The sequence below is a fragment of the Vipera berus genome (genome assembly GCF_964194415.1).
Source record: "Vipera berus genome assembly, chromosome: 2".
Taxonomy (NCBI): Eukaryota; Metazoa; Chordata; class Lepidosauria; order Squamata; family Viperidae; genus Vipera; species Vipera berus.
In genome coordinates this window covers 17,748,142-17,768,939 of record NC_138203.1, presented here as the reverse complement: position 1 = coordinate 17,768,939, position 20,798 = coordinate 17,748,142, and the positions used below count along the sequence as shown (strand labels likewise).

The 20,798-nt window shown below is 40.3% G+C and overlaps 1 protein-coding gene across 2 annotated transcripts; it reads right to left on the bottom strand.

Moving 5' to 3' along the window:
- Positions 1-6,555: 6,555 nt before the first annotated feature.
- On the bottom strand, positions 6,556-17,005 carry SUB1 (SUB1 regulator of transcription). 2 transcript variants are annotated; one of them, XM_081321291.1, is made up of 6 exons: positions 16,890-17,005; positions 13,830-13,896; positions 13,252-13,272; positions 12,457-12,576; positions 8,778-8,886; positions 6,556-6,882 (listed from the first exon to the last, which is right to left on the bottom strand). In XM_081321291.1, the coding sequence occupies exons 2-6, from the start codon at positions 13,893-13,895 to the stop codon at positions 6,803-6,805; spliced, it is 396 nt and encodes a 131-aa protein (XP_081177417.1). In that variant the 5' UTR covers position 13,896; positions 16,890-17,005; the 3' UTR covers positions 6,556-6,802. The 2 variants fall into 2 exon arrangements, with proteins under 2 accessions (XP_081177417.1, XP_081177418.1); XM_081321292.1 differs by lacking the exon at positions 13,252-13,272 and having other exon boundaries at positions 13,809-13,896; positions 16,890-16,958.
- Positions 17,006-20,798: the final 3,793 nt, after the last annotated feature.

Here is a 20,798-nt window from a genome sequence, read left to right as displayed (position 1 = left end):
TCCTGATGCCATTGGTTTTCCACAGTCTGGAAGTTGTTAATGAACACAATGTATTTCCCAATCAAGCAAACATAGCTGGGGTGAGCTCTTCCAGTGGGACATCTGTGGTGCTCCTAGTTTAACAGCTGCTTAGGATTAACCTCCTCCGTTTGCAAAGAAAACAGGTTCCAGAGTCTAGGATGTCTCCAGCCCTCCTTGGAGTCTATTCAGTTACATTTCCAAACATCGTATTCCAAGCCTGGTTCATGCATTGCATTGAACCATTAAGTGGTTTGGCTTGGCTCGGTGTATTGTGTAAGTCTACTGAAGGTTGTACCCCACGGTTTTTTTTATTTGGTGTGCTCTGTGAACCTAACTTAGATTAATCCTAGAAACCAAGGGTGAATAAACTAAGGCACAGTAGGATGTCTGTGGATCCATCACAGCCATTCCAAGTTATGCCAGTGCAGATGACAGCAAAGATTCTATCATGAGGATAGAGGCAGTCTTTGCAAAAAAAGGTGTCCTACATTTAATCCATGGCAATTCTAGCTGAAAAGCATTCAATAACAGGTGATTGGGGGGGGGGAAACCTTCCTTTTTTCGAGATCCTAGAAACCCTCCAGTCCAATAAGATCATTCTGGTCTAGGAGGGCAACTTCCTACAGTAACTTATCAGTCAAGGAGCCCCTGATGTACTGTATGTGCTGTGAAACTGGACCGCTGCAAAATAACATTAAGTTCATAGAGAGTACTGGTAACAGGACACTAAATGAAAAGGGCTACGGCAGGGGTCTTCAAACTTGGCCCTTTTACGACTTGTGGACTTCAACTCCCAGAATTCCTCAGCCAGGCTGAGGAATTCTGGGAGTTGAAGTCCACAAGTCGTAAAAGGGCCAAGTTTGAAGACCCCTGGGCTACAGGAACATTTATTTTAAAAAATAGCATTGGGAAAGTAGAAGCGTTAAGAAAGGAAAGTTAAAAGAGAAATGTAGCTGCTAACCCCAAAGATGAGAGAAAACAACTGAGTGGTGCAGACAAATGAAAAAAGCAGGTTTCAGCCAGGGAGGGTGAGGCTTAGCATTTAATAGCCAGCAATAGCAAGTGGAACTGTGAAAGTCATTCACTACACTATTCACCAACGTTTCTCAACCTGGCAACTTTAAGACGTGTGGGCTTCAGTTCCCAGAATTTCCCAGCCAACCATGTTGGCAGGGGAATTCTGGGAACTGAAGTCCACACGTCTTAAAGTTGCCAAGGTTGAGAAACACTGCTAGTCACAATAGTTTATTATTTGCAGTTAGCTTGAGTTTGCAGCTGGAATTATTTGTATCTGCTCAAGATATTGGTAAAGGTAGAGAGTTGCACCTTGAAACTCCGAAACAAATTGCAAGTTTCATCCATGTCTGATATCTTAATGATTGCTGGCCTCACCTTCCTCACTGAAAGTGGTACAAATGTTATTGATGGTAACTGATCATGATGATCCTATGAACTTGGGACTAACGTAAAGCCATCCTGACAACTTAAAATCAATACATTTTAGACTACTTCCGAGAAGCACCTGAACAGATCAGCCATGGTAGGAAAAAGAGCTAGGTGCATGTATGGAGTAGTTATGTCAGAGCAGGTTGCTATGGCGGAATTATGGCAAAAACAGTTTAATTAATACAATTAAATGGAAAATTGGACCATCCTAAATCAGAACTGCAATTAATTCAGTTTTCCATCTATGCAACTTTCTCTATGACTTTTAGCAAACTGTAATTTTAGCCAAATGCTTCATCCCCAGGGAAATTTAAGACTCATCTTAATTTCATCAAGGTTGCAAGAACACTTTCCAATTATAAAGGGTTTTAAAACATTCCAAATTACTCTCAAAATATTGCCATAAAATAATTAGTGAGGGGGAAAAGTGCAGGGCACTGGAAAAACAAGACCCTCAAAAATTTGGAATAGACTGATTGTTCCTTTCAAAACTGAGATGTAACTTCTGTAGTTTGCTTTCTACAGGTATATGAACGCTTCGTTTTTCTAGGTTGCGCTGCGAACTTTGGAAGCCTCCTCAATCTCGTGCATCTCTCAGCGAGATGGCCCAAGCACCCTAGATTAAAATAGCTCTACGTATGGGATGAAACTACATTTTGAGTGTCAGAAACACAGAAGCTTCAGGCTGAGTTCAGGGCAATTTCCAGAGGCCAGCTAATCCCATAGCAGCAAATGGTGAGAACAATGCCCCTATTCTCGTGGCATAAGGGCCTCAGAGGGCAAGGGTCAGGTAGAAAGAATTCTCCACTTCAATGTCCTATCGCCTGCAGAATCAGTAGATAAACTGAGGGGGCCTTGTCTGAGGACTGTCTTCCAATCCTGTGCCCAGCACTGCCCATGTAAAAGAACAAAATCAGCCCTGAGAGATTTTCCAACTTCTCTTCCCCCTCCATTCTCCTATCGAAACGTCATTCAGGCATTTAAAAGCTAAAATTTCTAACAGAATATCCAGATTCCATTTTTATCCTATTGTAAATGAATTTTCTATGGAAGAAACACTTTTAGACTCGTAAGATGAAGGTGTTTTATGACTATGCTGAAGGCACAGAGACCGAATAACCAATAAAATGTTAGTCTTGCATAACTCTTATTGATGGTTACCGTAAATAAAAACGATATACATATTATAAAAGCAAGGTAAAGAGCTGTGTTGCCACCTAGTGGCTATTTTTGTGACTTACAGACTCTTAAATAAGATTGCAAGTACTGTAACCTCTAAACCAGGGGTAGGCAACCTTGGCTCTTTTATGACTCATGGACTTCAACTCCCAGAATTCCTGAGTCAGCATAGGAGTTGAAGTCCATGAGTCATAAAAGAGCCGAGGTTGCCTACCCCTGCTCTAAACATAATCCTTGCAACGAAGGGAATAGTTTGCACACTGACAGAAGAAAGCAGCTTACAAAAAGAAGTGCAGAGTGTACAAGAATACACAGCAGGGCTCCCAAAATTTTCTCAAAGTGATGGGATGACAGCTCTCAGGACTCACAGCATATTTTTTTTTATTTTAATTCCATTTATATCCTGCCCTTCTCCGAAGACTCAGGGCGGCTTACAAGCTTAGCAGTAGCCTTCATTCTATGTATATGCCTGCTTATTAGGGCTTTCACACACACACCCCCAAGCTGATGCTGATGTAGCTCAAATACAGATAGTCCTCAACTCAACTTCTGAACGTTCATTCAGCAACCTTTCAAAATTATACCTGTGCTAAAAAAAAAAAGATGGGACTTATGACCAGGCCCAAAATTGCAACCATTGCAGCACCCCTATAGTCACATGATCAAAATTTGGGTGCTTGGCTGCCTGCCTGCACTAAAAACCACAGAGACGCTGCAACTCCCCTCACCCACCTATCTCCCCTCCCCCATCTATATCATTTTGATACCCTGCCACCTGTTCTCTGTCAACCCAGCCTCCTTCTTGCTCCCACTGCTCATGAGTGCCTGGTCTGCTGCTGAGCCAGGCATCAGTTGCTAAAATAATAATAAAAAAGACAAAAGCAGCCCCAGGGCTGCAGTGTGCTAGAAAGTCCCTTCACATCACAACCCTGGACCGACTAGGTTGAAGTTTGGCTGTAAAAAATTGTAGTTTTAGTTCTTGAGCAGTGGTGTGCCAAAACACCTCTATGTAAAACCTTCTGGACAGAAATATCAGGGCAAGACAGAGGCAGCTGCAATTCAAATTTCCAAGGTTCTCTTATAATCCTATCTGTCAGCAGCCCACAGCCTTTGCGCAGCTGGGGGAGGGGTGTGTGAGGCGAACTGGGCCGCGCAAGCAGTGGGCCAGCATGCACGCACAGCTCAAGTTGTGCACGTGTGTCAGCCCGGTGCTCGTGTGAATTGAGCAGTGCGCATGTGCGTCGACCCACCTCTCATGTGGCCTGGTAGTGGGCTGCAGCCCGAGGGTTGAGGACCCTTGGTCTAATGGAATTCGTTGCAACTTTACCTGGAAATGGTGTCATCCCTACGACTTCTCTTCTTGCATTGATTATTATTTATTTATTCATTTCCTATAGCTGCCAATCTCAGCTAAGTGACTCTGGACTTATAATTCTAACACTGTAAAACAGGGGTCTCCAACTGGAGTGGCAAGAGGGGGAAGGATAGGGGATGTTCTGTGCAAGCAACAGACGTGTGCACTCGCACAGCTCCATTTACACAAGCGGCAGGTGTGTATACCCGCCACTCATGCAAATGCAGTTTCCTGCGCAAGTCTGCTCGCCTGCTGCTTGTGCGACCTGGTCCCAAACGGGCCATAGCCCAAGGAGTATGAGATTCCTGCTAGAAAATAATTAAAACAAAAAAACCAATAAAAACATCCCAACTAGCTAACACTAAAGCCAAGAAAACAAGGCCTTTAACACATTCCAAGTCCAAGCCCATGTATCCAGCCAAGTTTTTAAAGCCTTAGGAAAGGTCAACAGGCTTGGGACAATTCTAATCTCCGAGGACCATCAATTTCTTATCAATTCTTACCAATAACTGTATATAGATTGTCTCCATGAAAATCTGTCCCTAACTTGTCTTTCAGGTCTTCCAACAGAGCACTCATCAATACAATGTGCTTGCATAGTGTGAGAATTGCAGAGTACTAGCTGTCTGAACAAGCTTTGAAAACAGTTGTTTGCTTCGCTGTCCATCACATTCCCTTGCAATCTTCATAAAACTAAGCAAGTTTTATTATTTATCTCTTTCAAAAGTGCCAGTCTCCATTACGATCATTAGCATAGGTTTGAAAAAAAGCACTCTGTAGCAGTGATACCTGGAGTGTGTTTTTCACAGCTACTATTGTCAGTCATGCATTAGACAAAGTTGTGGAAAATAATTAAGCAGCTGTTGCATTAGGCTTAAAGGTGGCAGGGTTTGTGGGTGGTAATACAGTAGATGATGGGTGCAACAATCTATTGCTTTATTTTTAAAATAATGGTGTGCTTAGCTAAAAGTGGAGGTGCTCAACCTACATTTATTGATCTGTTACAAAAATTCAACATACACACACACACAAACACACACACACACACACATACATATACATATATATACTGTTCCATATACTGCTACTTTGTGATCACAAGAAATATGATAGAACAGCAGTTTTTCTAAGTCTACAGCTTGTCTATAATTCAGATTCACCTGTTTACAAAATGCAATAGATGCCTTCCAAACCAGTACACAAACGTTATGAATGCTAATAAAATGTTACAGTGTAACATTTTACAGTGACAGAATTTTGCAAACCTGAATGCCCTTTTATCTTTATGACAATTAAGGAGGGTTATGTCTGACACCCTTTATCAAATTACATTTCTACCCCAACTCATTTTTATCTAATGTTGCTTTCTTTTTGGTTCTTCCTCTCGTTTCTCAAGTTCATTTCTAGTGCCCATTAGAATACAGGTAGTACTTGAGCCCAAAATTTATGTTGTTAAGTGAACATTTGTTAAGTGAGTTTTGTCCCATTTTATGGCATTTCTTGCCAAAGTTGTTAAGTGAATCACTGCAGTTGATAAGTTAGTAACTTGGTTGTTAAGTTAATCTGGCTTCTCCTTTGACTTTGCTTGTCAGGTCACAAAAGGTGATCACAGGACCTTGAGACACAGCAACGGTCATAAATATGAGTCAATCACCAAGTATCTGAATTTTGATCACATGACTATGGGAATTCTGCAAAGGTCATAACTGGGAAACGGTCATAAGTCACTTTTTTCAGTGCCCTTGTAACTTTGAAGGGTCACTAAATAAACTGTTTTAAGTTGAGGACTACCTATACACTTGGAATCCCACTGGCAACTAAACACCATAGTCTATGTGCAAAGTATCACTCTTTGGTCTTCATGAAAAGCTTATACTAGGCAAAGAAAGTAAATTAAGATTAACATGTAGAGCTTAATTTTAGTCAAAAGACCAATTTTCTTTTCTGATTCTGAACGCATGCAACATATTTTGTTGCCTCCTTTTGGCCAGTAAGAGGCCAGAAAACAGCTGAGACGTAGATTGCTGGGATTTGCTTATGTATTGACAAATATTACAGTTGATACAGTAAACCACGTTTTATAATTTGGTTACTCAGTTCATCTAATGCAGGCATGTCAAACTGCCAGCCCGTGGCCCGGATGCGTCACTCTGAAATTGTGCCCACCCCATTGCTGGCAATGGGGAAAAAGTCACAATACATCGCGTGACGTCATGTGATGTTGCAAGTTTGACATGCCTGATCTAATGTATTAACCTGGTTACTGAATTAACCCATTTTCTGGGTTCGTCCTATTATTCCAAAGAATAAATTAACCAAATTAGCAGTAGTTAAATCATAACAAAGTAACAAATACAATTTGTTACTTTTTGTTACACTAGAACAAAATAGTGCTAACCATTTAAGTAGATTCCCGTGCATAGGCATGAGCAATAAATCAGTTTAATTGGAACTTCACATCTTTCGTGCCTGACACAAAAGCAAGCATGATCTTCTCTCATGTCGGGTTTTTTTTTGTCAAGAAGGGCGCCAACAACTATACTCTTACTCAAGTGTATTAATTAAATGTGTTTTATTTTACATCATGATATGAGAACATAACATCAATTTAATAAAAGTATACACATTTGTAACTTCACTCAGAATACACTTTTAATGCACAATAAAAAAAGCATTCCATCTTACAAATTGTTTGCAATCCAAATATACAATAGCTTGGAAAACAAATAGTTTAGAAAAACGAATGCTAATGTAAAAAGACTACTTAAACCTAGAACAGTAGAGTTTCTGTATGGCTCTTCTTTACAGTTTTCTTACTGCTTCATCAATATCAGAAATCTGTTCCTTCAGCTGGCTCCACTGTTCTGGATTTAGAGAGATACCTGAAATAAACCAAATAAATCTTTGGAAAATAGCATCATTTTATAGTCATGCAAGAAACCTTAAGTTAACTCTGCAACTGCAGAATTTACCACTGGTTCTATCAGATCCTGCAACCCATAGCTCTATGTTAAGAATATTTCAAATTTAAACATGCATAATATGAAAGACAAGTTGGTGTTAGCTGAATCAGATATTTAGGTGCCTTGCATAAATTGAAACCCTCAGTAGCTGGCAATAGAAGACAGTGAATTAATTACCAGAAGAAAATGGATAATGTTTACATTAACTGGACAGAAGGCACTGAAACAGTAACAAACAACTTGAGAAATACTCCTTCATCCTTAACACTGCATTTTCTGAAAGCGAAACCCAGGATGCTGTGGCATGGCTTTCTTTAAACAATGGATAAACTCAAAAGTATTAATTCATATTTTTGATTTTCAGCAAACCGAGTGTTCACGTGAGTTGTCAAAAGCAAGTTATCTGGAAAACAGTCAAGTTAATTTACAAAAGCAAGCAGGTCTTATAACATTACACTCTGCAGAACACACTGTTTCAAGGCTTTGAGAAATCATTCACATTATTTTCCAGCCCTGCTTAAAATGTCTGGACACGGCTTTCACAGAAGGTAAGAGCAATAATATAATTAAACTGTAATAGATTTAACAACATAAGGAGACCAGAAGTCTTACTACATGCAGAAATTATGCCAGTTATCATCCAGAGCTAGGTTAATAAGCCAACTTATACCTCCTGTCAAATCAGGCAGGCATCAATTCATACTGCTGTAACTACCCACAAAACTCTGACCTTTTTTATAACAAAACTTCTGATGCTTCCAATTAAAGCTGCACACAGAATGCAGAACAAAAATGGGAATTATGACAAGCCAGATAATAAGTAAATCTATTAATAGCACTTTATAACAACTGGCATCTAATTTCATACATTTTGCATTTGGATAGCATATCTAGTAGCATAAAAGTGCCTTGTCCAGGCCTATAGCTTGAGAACTGTGATGCGAGTTTATAGGCTTTTTTGCAAATATGGAGTTAAATTTTATAATTACTTTGATGGTTGCCAAATGAATTAAAATGAAATTCAACTCACACTGACAACTCAAGTCTCGTGTAATGTTAAAGGCAGACAGACGGACATAGTTGAAAAATATATTCATCTTCTGTTTGATTTCTGGAACAAGTGTATTAAGCCAGGAAAAGGCCCTAAAATTGCCAATATCAGAGAAATGACAACCTTCCAATAAATCTATGTCCAACATTTCTGAAATAATCTTCAGGACAGACACACCAATAAGGGAACAGAAGCACCTAAATGTATTCATTTGGCTACTTCATTAAATAAGATAATTGATATGAATCCTTCACACAAGGCACATTCATCTGCCAAAATATGACTTTTTAATAGATGCCTTTCATATGGCTAACCTAATAAAAACAACACTATGAGGTATAAAAATCAGCAGTGTTACTTTCAGTCAACAAAACACATCCCTGAAAGCTAACTTTATGTGTAAACACTCACTTGCAAGTTTAAAAAAAACAAACCCAGCACTTAAGAAAAATGTTATCCCAACCAAACCTCTTCCTATTATACAACTGTCCTGCACTGCACTCAGTATTGCACTGTCAAGACATACCTATTGGAACTCTGTACAACTTTTTCTATAATTTCTCTTATAAATTAACCAGAATGCCTTGTATTTAGATCTGGGGCACATAGGCTTAATATTGCAAATAAATAAAGTAACATCTAAATGTTGAAATAGCATATTATTATATGTTTTGTTGTTAGCCGCCCTGAGTCCTTCAGGAGATAGGGCGGGATATAAATCCCATCAATAAATAAATAAATAAATATGCAAGTAGATAATTACCTTTTCTGCCAGGTTTCATTTCACCTTCTTGATCCATCCAATATTCTCTAATATCAATTAGGACTTTACCTTTAAAATCCCGAACATTGACATATCTCATTTTACCAATCTGTCAGGAAATTAGAAAGTTCAATCATTACTTCAATAAGCACCCAGAAGTACTTTCTTTAACCACTGCTAATATTTTGAACATTCAGCAAGTTGTAATTTATATTCTAAAGCAAATGTGACCCGACAAGTCATTCCTGTGGCTCCCATTTTTTCGGCGGTATCTTTCTCATTTTTTACCTAAGAACAAAAATTCATCCTGTAAACTGTTATGCCCGCCAAACTGGCTGAAAATTTCAACTCCACCCACTTCTGGGATGTCACTGGATAACAGTCACAACTCCCTGACTCTTGAAAGAAGAAATGATCGTATCCAATATGGATCTGGCTTCAAAAATACTGCCTAGCCCATTCTGGAGGTTGGAAGAAGTATTTCTTCTCAATGAAGCACCTCAGAGGAGCATATACAGGCACTGCAGAAAGATAATTAGCATTTTGAACAAAAACGTTAAGAAAATTGTGTTTCAAAATCAAATTTCATTATTGCATTTTTCAGAACAAGTTTCTTTGGGTGGCTTATCACTAAGAAATGTAGCAAAGCATATGCATTGTGTATTCAAAAATGTTTGTTTTACTTAGATGGGGAGACAGAATACATCACTACGTATTTAGCAAATGCTAGTGTTCCAAAACTAATATAGTAACAAGGGGATTTGGAACTGGAGCAGAGAGAATTTAAAGAATAAATTAATTGGTCAATCTATCACAATGTCAGCAAGAAGAAAAGTAAAAACAAGAGGGCATGTAAATAATTTCTAGAAATGTTAATAAGGTACACAACTATTGGCATTGTTTCACATCTTTTAACCACTAAGTAATGGCTTACTTATTTTAAGGCACCACCACGATATGAAACTTTAGAAATGAATGACCAGAAAGCAACAGCTGCAGAACAAATCTCCTGAAACCAATCATGGAGGAAACTATAACATTAACATACTACTACAAATATTGTTTTTATTAACTAGTGTACTACTATAAAAAAGACGATGAGGAAAACCCTTATAGAGAATTATTTTAATAACCTGACCAGGTTTTATATTGTTTCAGCCCTTTTCTTTTTTACAGCTAGAATCTAAATTGAACTTAACCTCAACTGAACACATTATGCGTGTAGACACTGACTTACAACCATTCCATTTAGTGACCACTCAAAACTACAATGGCAATGAAAAAAATGACATGACTGTTTTTCACACTTACCGTATATACTTGAGTATAAGCCGACTCGAGTATAAGCCGAGACCCCCAATTTCACCCCCAAAAACTGGAAAAAGTTGTTGACTCGAGTATAAGCCGATCCGCCGTTCTGCAAGCCTCTGCCGCCAGCAGAGGCTCGATCCGCCATTTTGCAAGCCTGAATACACAGGAATACCCTGTGTGGCCGCGGCTCTCGGGGAAGCCCTGGCTGTCAGCTTCCTCGCTCCACGCTGCCATTCGGGGCCCGCGCGTTCCCCGGGCAAATCGCGGCGCCCAGCAGGCGAGGAAACACGCCCGCTCCAGTCGCCCCCCCTTCCCTCAGGAGACGCGAAGCAAGTGACCGCCCGGAGCTTACCGAGGACTTGCTTCGGTGCTTCCAGGATCGCGCGCACCTCCGCCGCCGTCCGGAGACCTGCCGAAGTTTGGGGAGGTTTGGGGAGGTGCGCGCGCACCTCCCCAAACCTCCCCAAACGTCGGCAGGTCTCCGGACCTCTGCGCCCTGCCTGCCTGCTTCTTTCCGCAGCGGAAAGAAGCAGGCAGGCAGGGCGCGGAGGAACGGAGACCCGGCGACGTTTGGGGAGGTTTGGGCGCCTCCCCAAACGTCGCCGGGTCTCCGTTCCTCCGCACCCTGCCTGCCTGCTTCTTTCCACAGCGGAAAGAAGCAGGCAGGCAGGGCGCGGAGGAACGGAGACCTGCTGACGTTTGGGGAGGTTTGGGCGCCTCCCCAAACCTCCCCAAACGTCGCCGGGTCTCCGTTCCTCCGCGCCCTGCCTGCCTGCTTCTTTCCGCTGTGGAAAGAAGCAGGCAGGCAGGGTGCGGAGGAACGGAGACCCGGCGACGTTTGGGGAGGCGCCCCAAATCACTGTCTGATTTTTCCTTTTTTTCTTGGCATTTAAAAATAAAAAAGGACTTATAAACCTGAAACAAAGTCTACCTTGGATTTAAAATGACAACTCCGAGAATGAATATTCATTTCATTCAAAAATAATCTATACCAATATACCACAAGTATGCTGAAAACCTACGACTACTTTTACATAAATATTCTAATACTTCAGGTTTCTATAACATTAGTGAAAAGTACAAAAGGGGCATTATATATTCAAAAAAACCTTACAATAATCAATAAGGGCATTATATAATAAAAGATGAGCATTAACATGGGCATAACTCTCTCCATGAGTTCAAAAGCTGCAACTGAACCAATAATCAAAGGATAGATAATATGCTAATCATAAACCTTATTTTTTAGATTTTCTAAATTTGATCTCAAATACATATTCAGGAATACTACCCGATCTTTAATTCTTGTTCCACAAGCAACTACTTAGCCAAAACTAAATAACCCATTGCATAACCCATTGAAATGTTAATCCTACATGCTAGATCATTGTTGAGTATGTTTTCCCTTTGAGCAATCACATAGCAGAGCCCAGTTTTTAATTGGAGATAATTTAACCAGCTTCTTTTAGAAATAAACCACCAGAGAAATCTGTCCCATTTTCTAGTTGTAACTGTTATCATGTAATGCTGTAAAGCACTTGTACTTACAGAAAGCTCCACTCCTCCCTACAACTAGGCCAACACAACTGTTGATCACCCCTAAGCTCTGCCAAAAGGTGGTGTACTCCATACACCCTAGTTGGTAGAATATTGGGAACGTGTTGGCTTGCAAATTAATTTCTGGATAGAAATCAACTCTTGCATTGAGCATGCTGGGAATGAAATTGGGTTTTAGTTGTACTTGTGACACTGTCCAAAATACGCTAAACTGAACCAAAATGCAGGATATAAAGATGTGGCAAAAACAAGGATAAAGAAACATGGAGAGATATAGTGAATCATGTTGCCATAAACTAAATTTAACTGTATTTTCCTATCTCACACTTATTTCTTTTGGCTTACTATTTCTAACCAGTTTCTGCACTTTGTAAAGTTATTTACTGGATATATACGTAAATGGAACATTAATTGAACTTATGAGGATCTTAGCAGTCCCACATTACCAAATCCAGAAAGCAAGGAATAGATGTGTTCCTCCAAGCAGAGGAATTACAAAGTACACATCATGAGATCCAGTCCTTTCGCCGCGGCCTCAAAACACTCCTTTTCCACCTGGCTGACCTGGACTGACAGGCATTTTAATTATGTTTACAATTTTTAATTTATTTTTAATTTTTAATTTTAATTTATTGCACAGATGACTTTAATTTTAATTTTATCTTAATTTCTGTACTTATTATATGTTATTGTTGTTAGCCGCCCTGAGTCCTTCGGGAGATAGGGCGGGATATAAATCCCATTAATAAATAATAAAATAAATAAATGAGAATGTGGTAACCCAGATTCCAATCAACATGTCAGCAGTTACCTGAAACATATTCTCATCTCTGTTGCTACTTTGCACAGATGAGGCTGCACCTCTGGAACTTTCACCAGTCTTCTGTTTCTTTACAGGTTTTTCTGGGGCTGCCTGTTTTTTCCTTTTTTCCTTGGCATTTAATAATAAAAAAGAAGAACTTACTGGACAAGTATTAGTTTCAGCTCACACAGCTATATCTTTTCCCCACAATTATATGAGAACAGAGAGAGGATTCCAAACCTGAATATTAAGCCTCTCTGCTTATACTGAATGTTACAGCAAAGCTACACATTATTTCCATTTTTATAGCATGACCTAGAATTGAGGCTTAAAATAAATCTAATCTGTTAAATAGAACAGCAAGATAAACTGGTTGGAATTAATTTTAAATCATATTTCACAATTTGTAGTTAAGGTATAGATATGTTACAACTGAACTGAATTTTGGTTTATTGCTCTTCAGCTACAAGAGAAGAAACATGAGCCAAATCCTCCAGTTGGTCTCGTTTCTTTTCACAAAAGGAGTCCCAAATTATAATCTTGAGTTGCAAGTATCAGGCTAATATCTCCCAGAAGTGATCTTCCAGAGTAAAGACTATAGTTTATCTGTGGGAAAATATTTAAAGAAGAATTTGAAAAGCAAAAGGCACTATGTTCCAATTATAATCACATTTATTATATCTAGATAAGACATGTCTGAGCATAAATCTGGAAGTGGAAAGTTTTTATTTGCAGAACAGTTATGAATGGAAAGGTCAATTTCTACAGTAGACTATTAATCAGAATCTAAATCTAATTACTTACTGACAGCAGATGATTTGCATGCTGAAATTTAAAAGAACACAGAATATTAGTATCTGATTATACAATGTATTTAGATTAGCAATCAGAATACTTATAAAAAGGCGTAATACTTAGCAAAGGCAGAAATCCATCCCTCTCTTGTTCGAAGCTTGCTTAAAAAACACCACTGAACTGCAACAACTATTTGAATTAGGCTACAGTTCTCCCTATCTATTCAGCAAGAGTATTTTAGAATTTTATTTTAAACTGGATCAATAGACTGAAGAATTTTGACTAAGGTAAAGTAAAAAACAAAGCATCTCTAATCAAGATATTTGCTGTGATTCCAAGAATGACATTTTTAACTTAAATCATTAAAAATAACACATGTATTCACAATTATTTACTACATAACAGCAAATAATTTTAATTTCTATTTTAATAAAAAGTATAGTTTAATTAAAGTATTTCCCTGGTAAAGGTATATTTATATGGTTCACTTCATTTGTAGCTTTTAAACACTAATCCAAAGTCTTGGTTCTTCAGGTTATATTTATAGTTAGAAAGATAATTCAAACTGTTTTAGATAAAATAATCACCGCTGTATCAGCATCTGAATCACTGCCTGATGAGCTTGAAGACACAAGTTCCTTTGATTTAGGCATTCTAAGAAGGAAAAAATGCAATAAAAAAATAGCACACTTCCAACAAACTGAGACTTATGCAAGCATTATCAAGTCATTCCTTCCACCACTGCGATTTCAAGTATTCATACTTTGAAGTTCCATTAAATCAATGAAGGTAGTATGATGTAGTAATTAACATATTAAACTGGGAGCTGGGATTCCCCAGACACCAGTCCAACCACAGAAGTCACTGGCTTACTTTCTTTATCCCACCTGCCTCATAGGGCTGTTTTTCTAGGAAAAAAATAGGAAGTATTTTAAGTACTAAAATGAAAGGTGAGTTATACAGGTAATCCTCGACTTACAACTAGTTGCTTAGCGAAGTTGACGGACCACCCAAAAGGTATTCACAAACCAGTTCTGAAGTTCCAATGGTGATGCAATTACATGATCATATTTCTGGCACTTGGCAACAAGCCTGCATTTACAGCCATTTGCAGCATCCTGTGGTCATGTGATCACGATTTATGTTGTTTTTGCTGAAAATTGGCATTAATGCTGGGTTTTTCCCAAAAACAGCTCATAGCAAACAATGGGTTCACTTAACAACTGTGGCATTTGCTTAACAACTACTGCAAAAAAAATCATAAAAACACGTCAGGTCACATTGTGACTTCCTTTTACAATCATCAAAAATTATGAAAGTAATGAGAAGGCTCCATTATAGCTGTAAGTTGAAGGCTACCTGTAATTTCTAGTAAATACCAAAATAATATTTAAGCATTAGGATATCCAGCTTATTTTAGCATTGAGGTTGTATGAACAAGGGTGCAGTTCAAAAAAAGGATTTAGCTGGGAAGCACAGGTTTTCCATTTCTTAAGTAATACCTACAATTCCTTCTTTCCTCCATGTTTTTCATTCTGTATTATAAAGACAGTGTGTCTGTATGTCTTCAAAACCTTTTGCATCACTGCATCATTACATGGCTGATTGTCAGAGGATGAAGACACCCCACAGCATCTTGAGACACACAGATATCCCACCATTATAGTAAAGAATGCAAAAAAGTGGAGAAAAGAAAAAGAGGTCAAAATGTTATGAACATATATACTCAGGCTATCGAAACTGACAGAGTACAGGATGTGGGCTTCAAGCACAAGGCGGATGTGGGTTTCAAGCACAAGGCTAAAAAAGCACATCTGAGTGCTAGGAAGGAACCATACACAAGTTTTATACTCTCCACTTTGCTTGGGATATAATCTCCACTAACAGAGCCCTATAGAAAAATACTATTTCATTTAAGAAAAAATTCCATTCTTTATACAGGACTGATTGTATTTTATATTTTAATATAATTCTGTTTATACTGCACCCTATCATGTATAACAACTTTACTTCCCCTTTTTTAGTGTTCTCGCCTGAAGAATTCTTAGAAATTCTAAAGAGCACAATATTTAACTTCAGTAGTCTTATAAAGATTTTGCCTTAATATGGATTTTGAATTTTGTACCTTAACACTGCCTGATAATCTCATTTGTTTTTTATAATAAAAGAAAAATGCAACAGTAGAAAAAGACTGAGAAGACATCAAAATTTCAGTATGACAAAGCTATAGACAGGATACGAGAAAAATATCTTTATAAATTTAGGATACAGGAACAGATTAATGAAGAAAGTTAAAGACGTGTGTAATAATGCAGAGTAAAAGAAAAATAGTAACAAATGGACAAAAATCGAATAATTGCAAAAGAGTTCTTGTTCTCATGCTTTCTTTTAATTATAAAGTAAAAATGATTTTATTGTACATCTCTGCAAAATATAGCCTGTCATTAAAACAGGAATGCAAACCAAAGTGCCAAGTACTCTGGGACATTATAGCAAAACCATAAAATCAAGATTGGAACATTCTCATCTCATGAATTTCCTTTCCTCTTTATTTACTCTTCCTCCTTTCCCCCAAACATTAGCAGATACGTACTGCTAATATACAGTCAACTGAGTTCATAAAAATGTACGCCACATTAATCTGCCAACTGTCACACAAGGCCTGAGCCAAATGAGAACAGCCCACGAAGAAGTAAATAACAAGATTAGACCGAGGCCACAAAGCACAATAGTTCAGTGTACTCTAGCAGCTCATTCTTTTAACTTTTTTTTCCTCTCAGGACCCCATTTTAAAAAATTATGGAGGACCCGGTACAGTTTTGTTTGTACCAGTTAGACTGATTATTTACCATTATCAAAAATCAAAACTGACACATTTGCTATCACTTCTCACAATTGTTTGATGGGTTTTTGATACTGCATTATATTCCCAGGGTAGGGTGACAAATCATTTTGATTTCGCAGACCCCTGAGCGGGCTGAGGGACGCCCAAAAGCTTCCTCGGATCACACTTTTGAGAAAAGGGTCGAGGAGCGAATGAGGGCAGAAAGTGAGCGCGGGAAGCAGCCAAAGGCAGCGCGTGTTCCCCCGCAACACACTGGGCTTCTGTGACAACTGGACACAGCCCTTGCCCACCTGGAGGCCGGCAGGTAGGAGGAGGAGGAGGAGGATGCAAGCACGAGCGAGCAGGCGAGGGAGAGCGGAGGAAGCACTGGAGCCAAGGCGGCGGGCGGAAAAGCCCGCCAGCACCCCGCCTGAAGGGGCGATGGGGAGCCCCCTCAGACCGGCCGGGAGGGGGCGGATCCCAGCCGCCATTTTCTCCCTCCCTTCGCTGCCTTCGCTGCCCCCCCCCTTGACCAACATGGCAGAATTCGGGGCGGAAACGGGCTAAGGCAGGTCCGGCCGGGCCCCTTCCCCGACTCGTGGGGATCCGCTCGTTCCCCTCCACGCCTTCTTTGTACGGGACAATTCAGTTTCCCCCCCAACCCCCCACCCCGACCTATTCTGGGGAATTCCTTGAAGGCAACATGGCGGCCTCAACGTTCCGCAGCGCGAAGCAGCCCACGGTCCACTCCCGCCTCCCTGACAGAAAGCCGGGGGTGGAGGGGAGGGGGAGTAGGGAGTTTTAAAGGGAAGTGCGCACTCACATTCCACTCGAATCCTTCCACTCCGGTGTTTCTAACGGCTCCCGACCTCTCAATAGTCCCAGCGCAACGAAAGAAACGGAAGTGAGGTTTGCAACAAGGACCACCTACTCCTGACCACCACGTGGTGGGGAGAAGGATGCCTGTTCAGTCGCGCGAGAGACTCGCTGTAGGCGGGAGGGTTGATCGGGGGTGGGGACCGTTTCTTTTACCTTTCTCAGCTTGTTTGCGCTTCGCCCCTTCCTTTAAAACGGCCTTTCGGCAACCTCGGCTCTTTTATGACTCGTGGACTTCAACTCCCAGAATTCCTGAGCCAGCTATGCTGGCTCAGGAATTCTGGGAGTTGAAGTCCACGAGTCATAAAAGAGCCGAGGTTGCCGACCCCTGTCATAAGGCAACCTCGCGAAGGTTCTGAAGATTAGCCATCGTACCTTCGGCTATCAGGGTGGCATCTTGATTAGGGAAGATGGTCGTTCACGCCGTCTGCATGGATACACTCGTCCATGCTAAGATCTGTCGTGAGTCGCTCGATTTTTGCATACTGTAAAAAACAGAGCCGCCTCCGTGAGTTTTTACGCTCTTAGTTAACAAGCGAGCAAATTGCCATACCTTTGTAGCTGCATTTGGGGAAAAGAGGGACTTCACAATAGCTGCGCTAGCGAGTTTCAAACATTGTTGTTTATTCACTAAAATATTGGGTTTAAAGAGCAGTCGGGGACTTAGTGCAATATGCGAACTGGCCACTTTCTAGCCCGTTATGTAATTATACTATTACCTTACAATTTTCTGTGATTAATTCCAGAGCCTTTCAGGCTATATAATTCTAGTGGTGTCTTGAAGGCTGTTAAGCACAACCTTCATCCTAGAGTTTTCCTGCAGGTGCAGGGTCCACTTTTCAGTTCAAAAAATGCCACTTCAAATGCTGCAACTTGGTCCAACTGGGTGACTTTCAAGTCTGCATTGTGTTCCTGCAACCTTAGCTTTGGTCTTCTGCACAGGCATTTGCCATCAGTGTTAAAGTGGAAGGCACAAACTTTGTCTTCCATGACAAACACATGACCATGGCCCTGCAGCAACCTATTAAGTTCATTTAGCTTTTTAAATATGTCAGCCAAATAGGCAAGGCAGGATACCCAGAAGACATTTTCAAACATTTCTGCTAGGGGTGATGAAATATTTGTCAGGAACAGGTGTGTTTCATCTCGTAGCTCGAATAATCTTGATAATGTTTCACCTCTTGACAACCAGCGTACTTCTGTATGAAAGAGAAGAGTGCTGTACTCAAAATCCAAATCCTTATATAATTGCCGGAATAAACATCCATTCAATGGCGGGCTTTTGATGAAATTTATTATTTTTGCAGCATCCTCCAAAGTCTCATGTAACACTGGGCTCATCCATTTACAAGCAAGTGCATGTCTATGCAAATGCAATGATTTGAAACAATGGAGCTGTTTCTTGCCTTAGCTCACAGGTCTGCAACCCGCGGCTCCGGAGCCACATGCGGCTCTTTCAGCCATCTCCTGCGGCTCCCAGTCCTCTGCCATGTGCAGTCCAAAAAAAAAAGTGGGACTAAAAAAGTTCAATCAATTCAAATATGTAGGGTAGGTGCATATCTCGCCTTGGCTCCACTCTTCAGTCAAACCCTGTTCTGCACATGCGCGCATGTATGCGCATGCGCACACATTTTTTTGTGGCTCCCAGTTTTTCCTTTTGTGAGGGAACCGGTTCTGAGTGGCTCTTTCACTGTTTCAGGCTGCTCACCCCTGCCTTAGCTCCTGCTATCACCCCCGAAGCTCTTCCTGTAATAGCTGCAGAACAAATTCCTACACATCAAGTCCATAATATTCCATATTCACTGAAAAAAATGTCGATTATTGTGAATATTTCTTCCCCAGTCATTCTGCCAGGTAGCAGTCAGCAAAATAATACGTGTTCCAGTATATCGTCCAAATCAGGAACACGCACAAAGACAATTAATTTCGCTTCACCAGCGATGTCAGTGCTTTCATCCAATTGAAATGCAAACTTTTCTTTTCTCTCTCTCTCTCTCTCTCTCTCTCTCTCTCTCTCTCTCTCTCTCTTTCTCTCTCTCTCTCTCTCTCTCGTGTTACTGTTTATACTCTGAAGGGCAGCTATATACAGTTGCAAGAAAAAGTATGTGAACCCTTTGGGATTACGTGGAGTTTTGCATGAATTGGCCATAAAATGTGCTCTAAACGTCATGCAAGTCACAACAATAGAAAAACACAGTCTGCTGAAAATAATACTACACAAACATTAGCTGTTGTCATGTGTTAATTGAACATAACATGTAAACATTCACAGTGCAGGGTGGAAAAAGTATGTGAACCCCTAGCCTAATGACTTCTCCAAGAGCTAAGTGGAGCCAGGAGTGAGCCAACCTTGACTCCAATCAGTGTGATGATATTGGATGTGTTGCTGACAGCTGTCCTGCCCTTTAAAAACACACACCTGTTTTGGGTTTACTGGTCTCAAGAAGCACTGTCTGATGTGAACCGTGCCCCGCAGAAAAGAGCTCTCAGAAGACCTATGATCAAAAATTGTTGACTTGCATGAAGCTGGAAAGGGTTACAAAAGTATCTCCAAAAGCCTTGATGTTCATGTGTCCACGGTAAGACAGACTGTCTACAAATGGAGAAAGTTTAGCACTGTTGCTACTCTCCCTAGGTGTGGTCGTCCTGTAAAAATGACTGCAAGAGCACAGCGCATAATGCTTAATGAGGTAAAGAAGAATCCTAGAGTGTCAGCTAAAGACCTACAGAAATCTCTGGCACATGCTTTGTTGACACATCTACAATAAGGAAAACATTAAACAAGAATGGAGTACATTGGAGGACACCACGGAGGAAGCCATTGCTGTCCAAAAAAAATATTGCAGCACGTTTGAAGTTTGCAAAAGAGCACCTGGATGTTCCACAGCACTACTGGCAAAATATACTGTGGACAGATGAAACCAAAATTGAGTTGTTTGGGAAAAACACACAACACTATGTGTGGAGAAAAAAAGGCACAGCACACCAACATCAAAACTTCATCCCCACTGTAAAACATGGCAGAGGGAGCATCATGGTTTGGGGCTGCTTTACTGCCTCAGGGCCTGGACGGATTGTTGTCATTGATGGGAAAATGAATTCCAGAGTTTATCAGGACATTTTGCAGGAAAACGTACGACCATCTGTCCGCCAACTGAAGCTTTGCAGAGGATGGGTGATGCAACAGGACAATGAGCCAAAGCATACAAGTAATTCAACAAAACAATGGCTTCAACAGAACAGAATACGCCTTCTGGAGTGGCCCAGTCAGAGTCCTGACCTCAACCCGATTGAAATGCTGTGGCATGACCTTAAGAGAGCAATTCACACCAGACATCCCAAGAATATTGCTACACTGAAACAGTTTTGTGAAGAGGAATGGTCCAAAATTACTCCAGATCGTTGTGCAGGTCTGATCTGCAACTACAGGAAATGTTTGGTTGAGGTTATTGCTGCCAAAGGAGGGTCAACCAGTTATTAAGTCCAAAGGTTCACATACTTTTTCCACCCTGCACTGTGAATGTTTCCATCTTATGTTCAATTAAAACATGACAACAGCTAATGTTTGTGTAATATTATTTTAAGCAGACTGTGTTTTTCTATTGTTGTGACTTACATGACGTTTAGAGCGCATTTTATGGCCAATTCATGCAAAACTCCACGTAATCCCAAAGGGTTCACATACTTTTTCTTGCAACTGTAGGTGGCCCTACCAAGACAGGAGTATTTTGTAAAGCTCTTCCACGTATATCAAGTAAAATGTAAGAGAATGAAAGAGCAACCTTTGCACAAGGAGGGGTTTTAACAAGTTGGTCCAAAAGTTCTTTCCTGGAACCATGTGGACTGCCTATATACG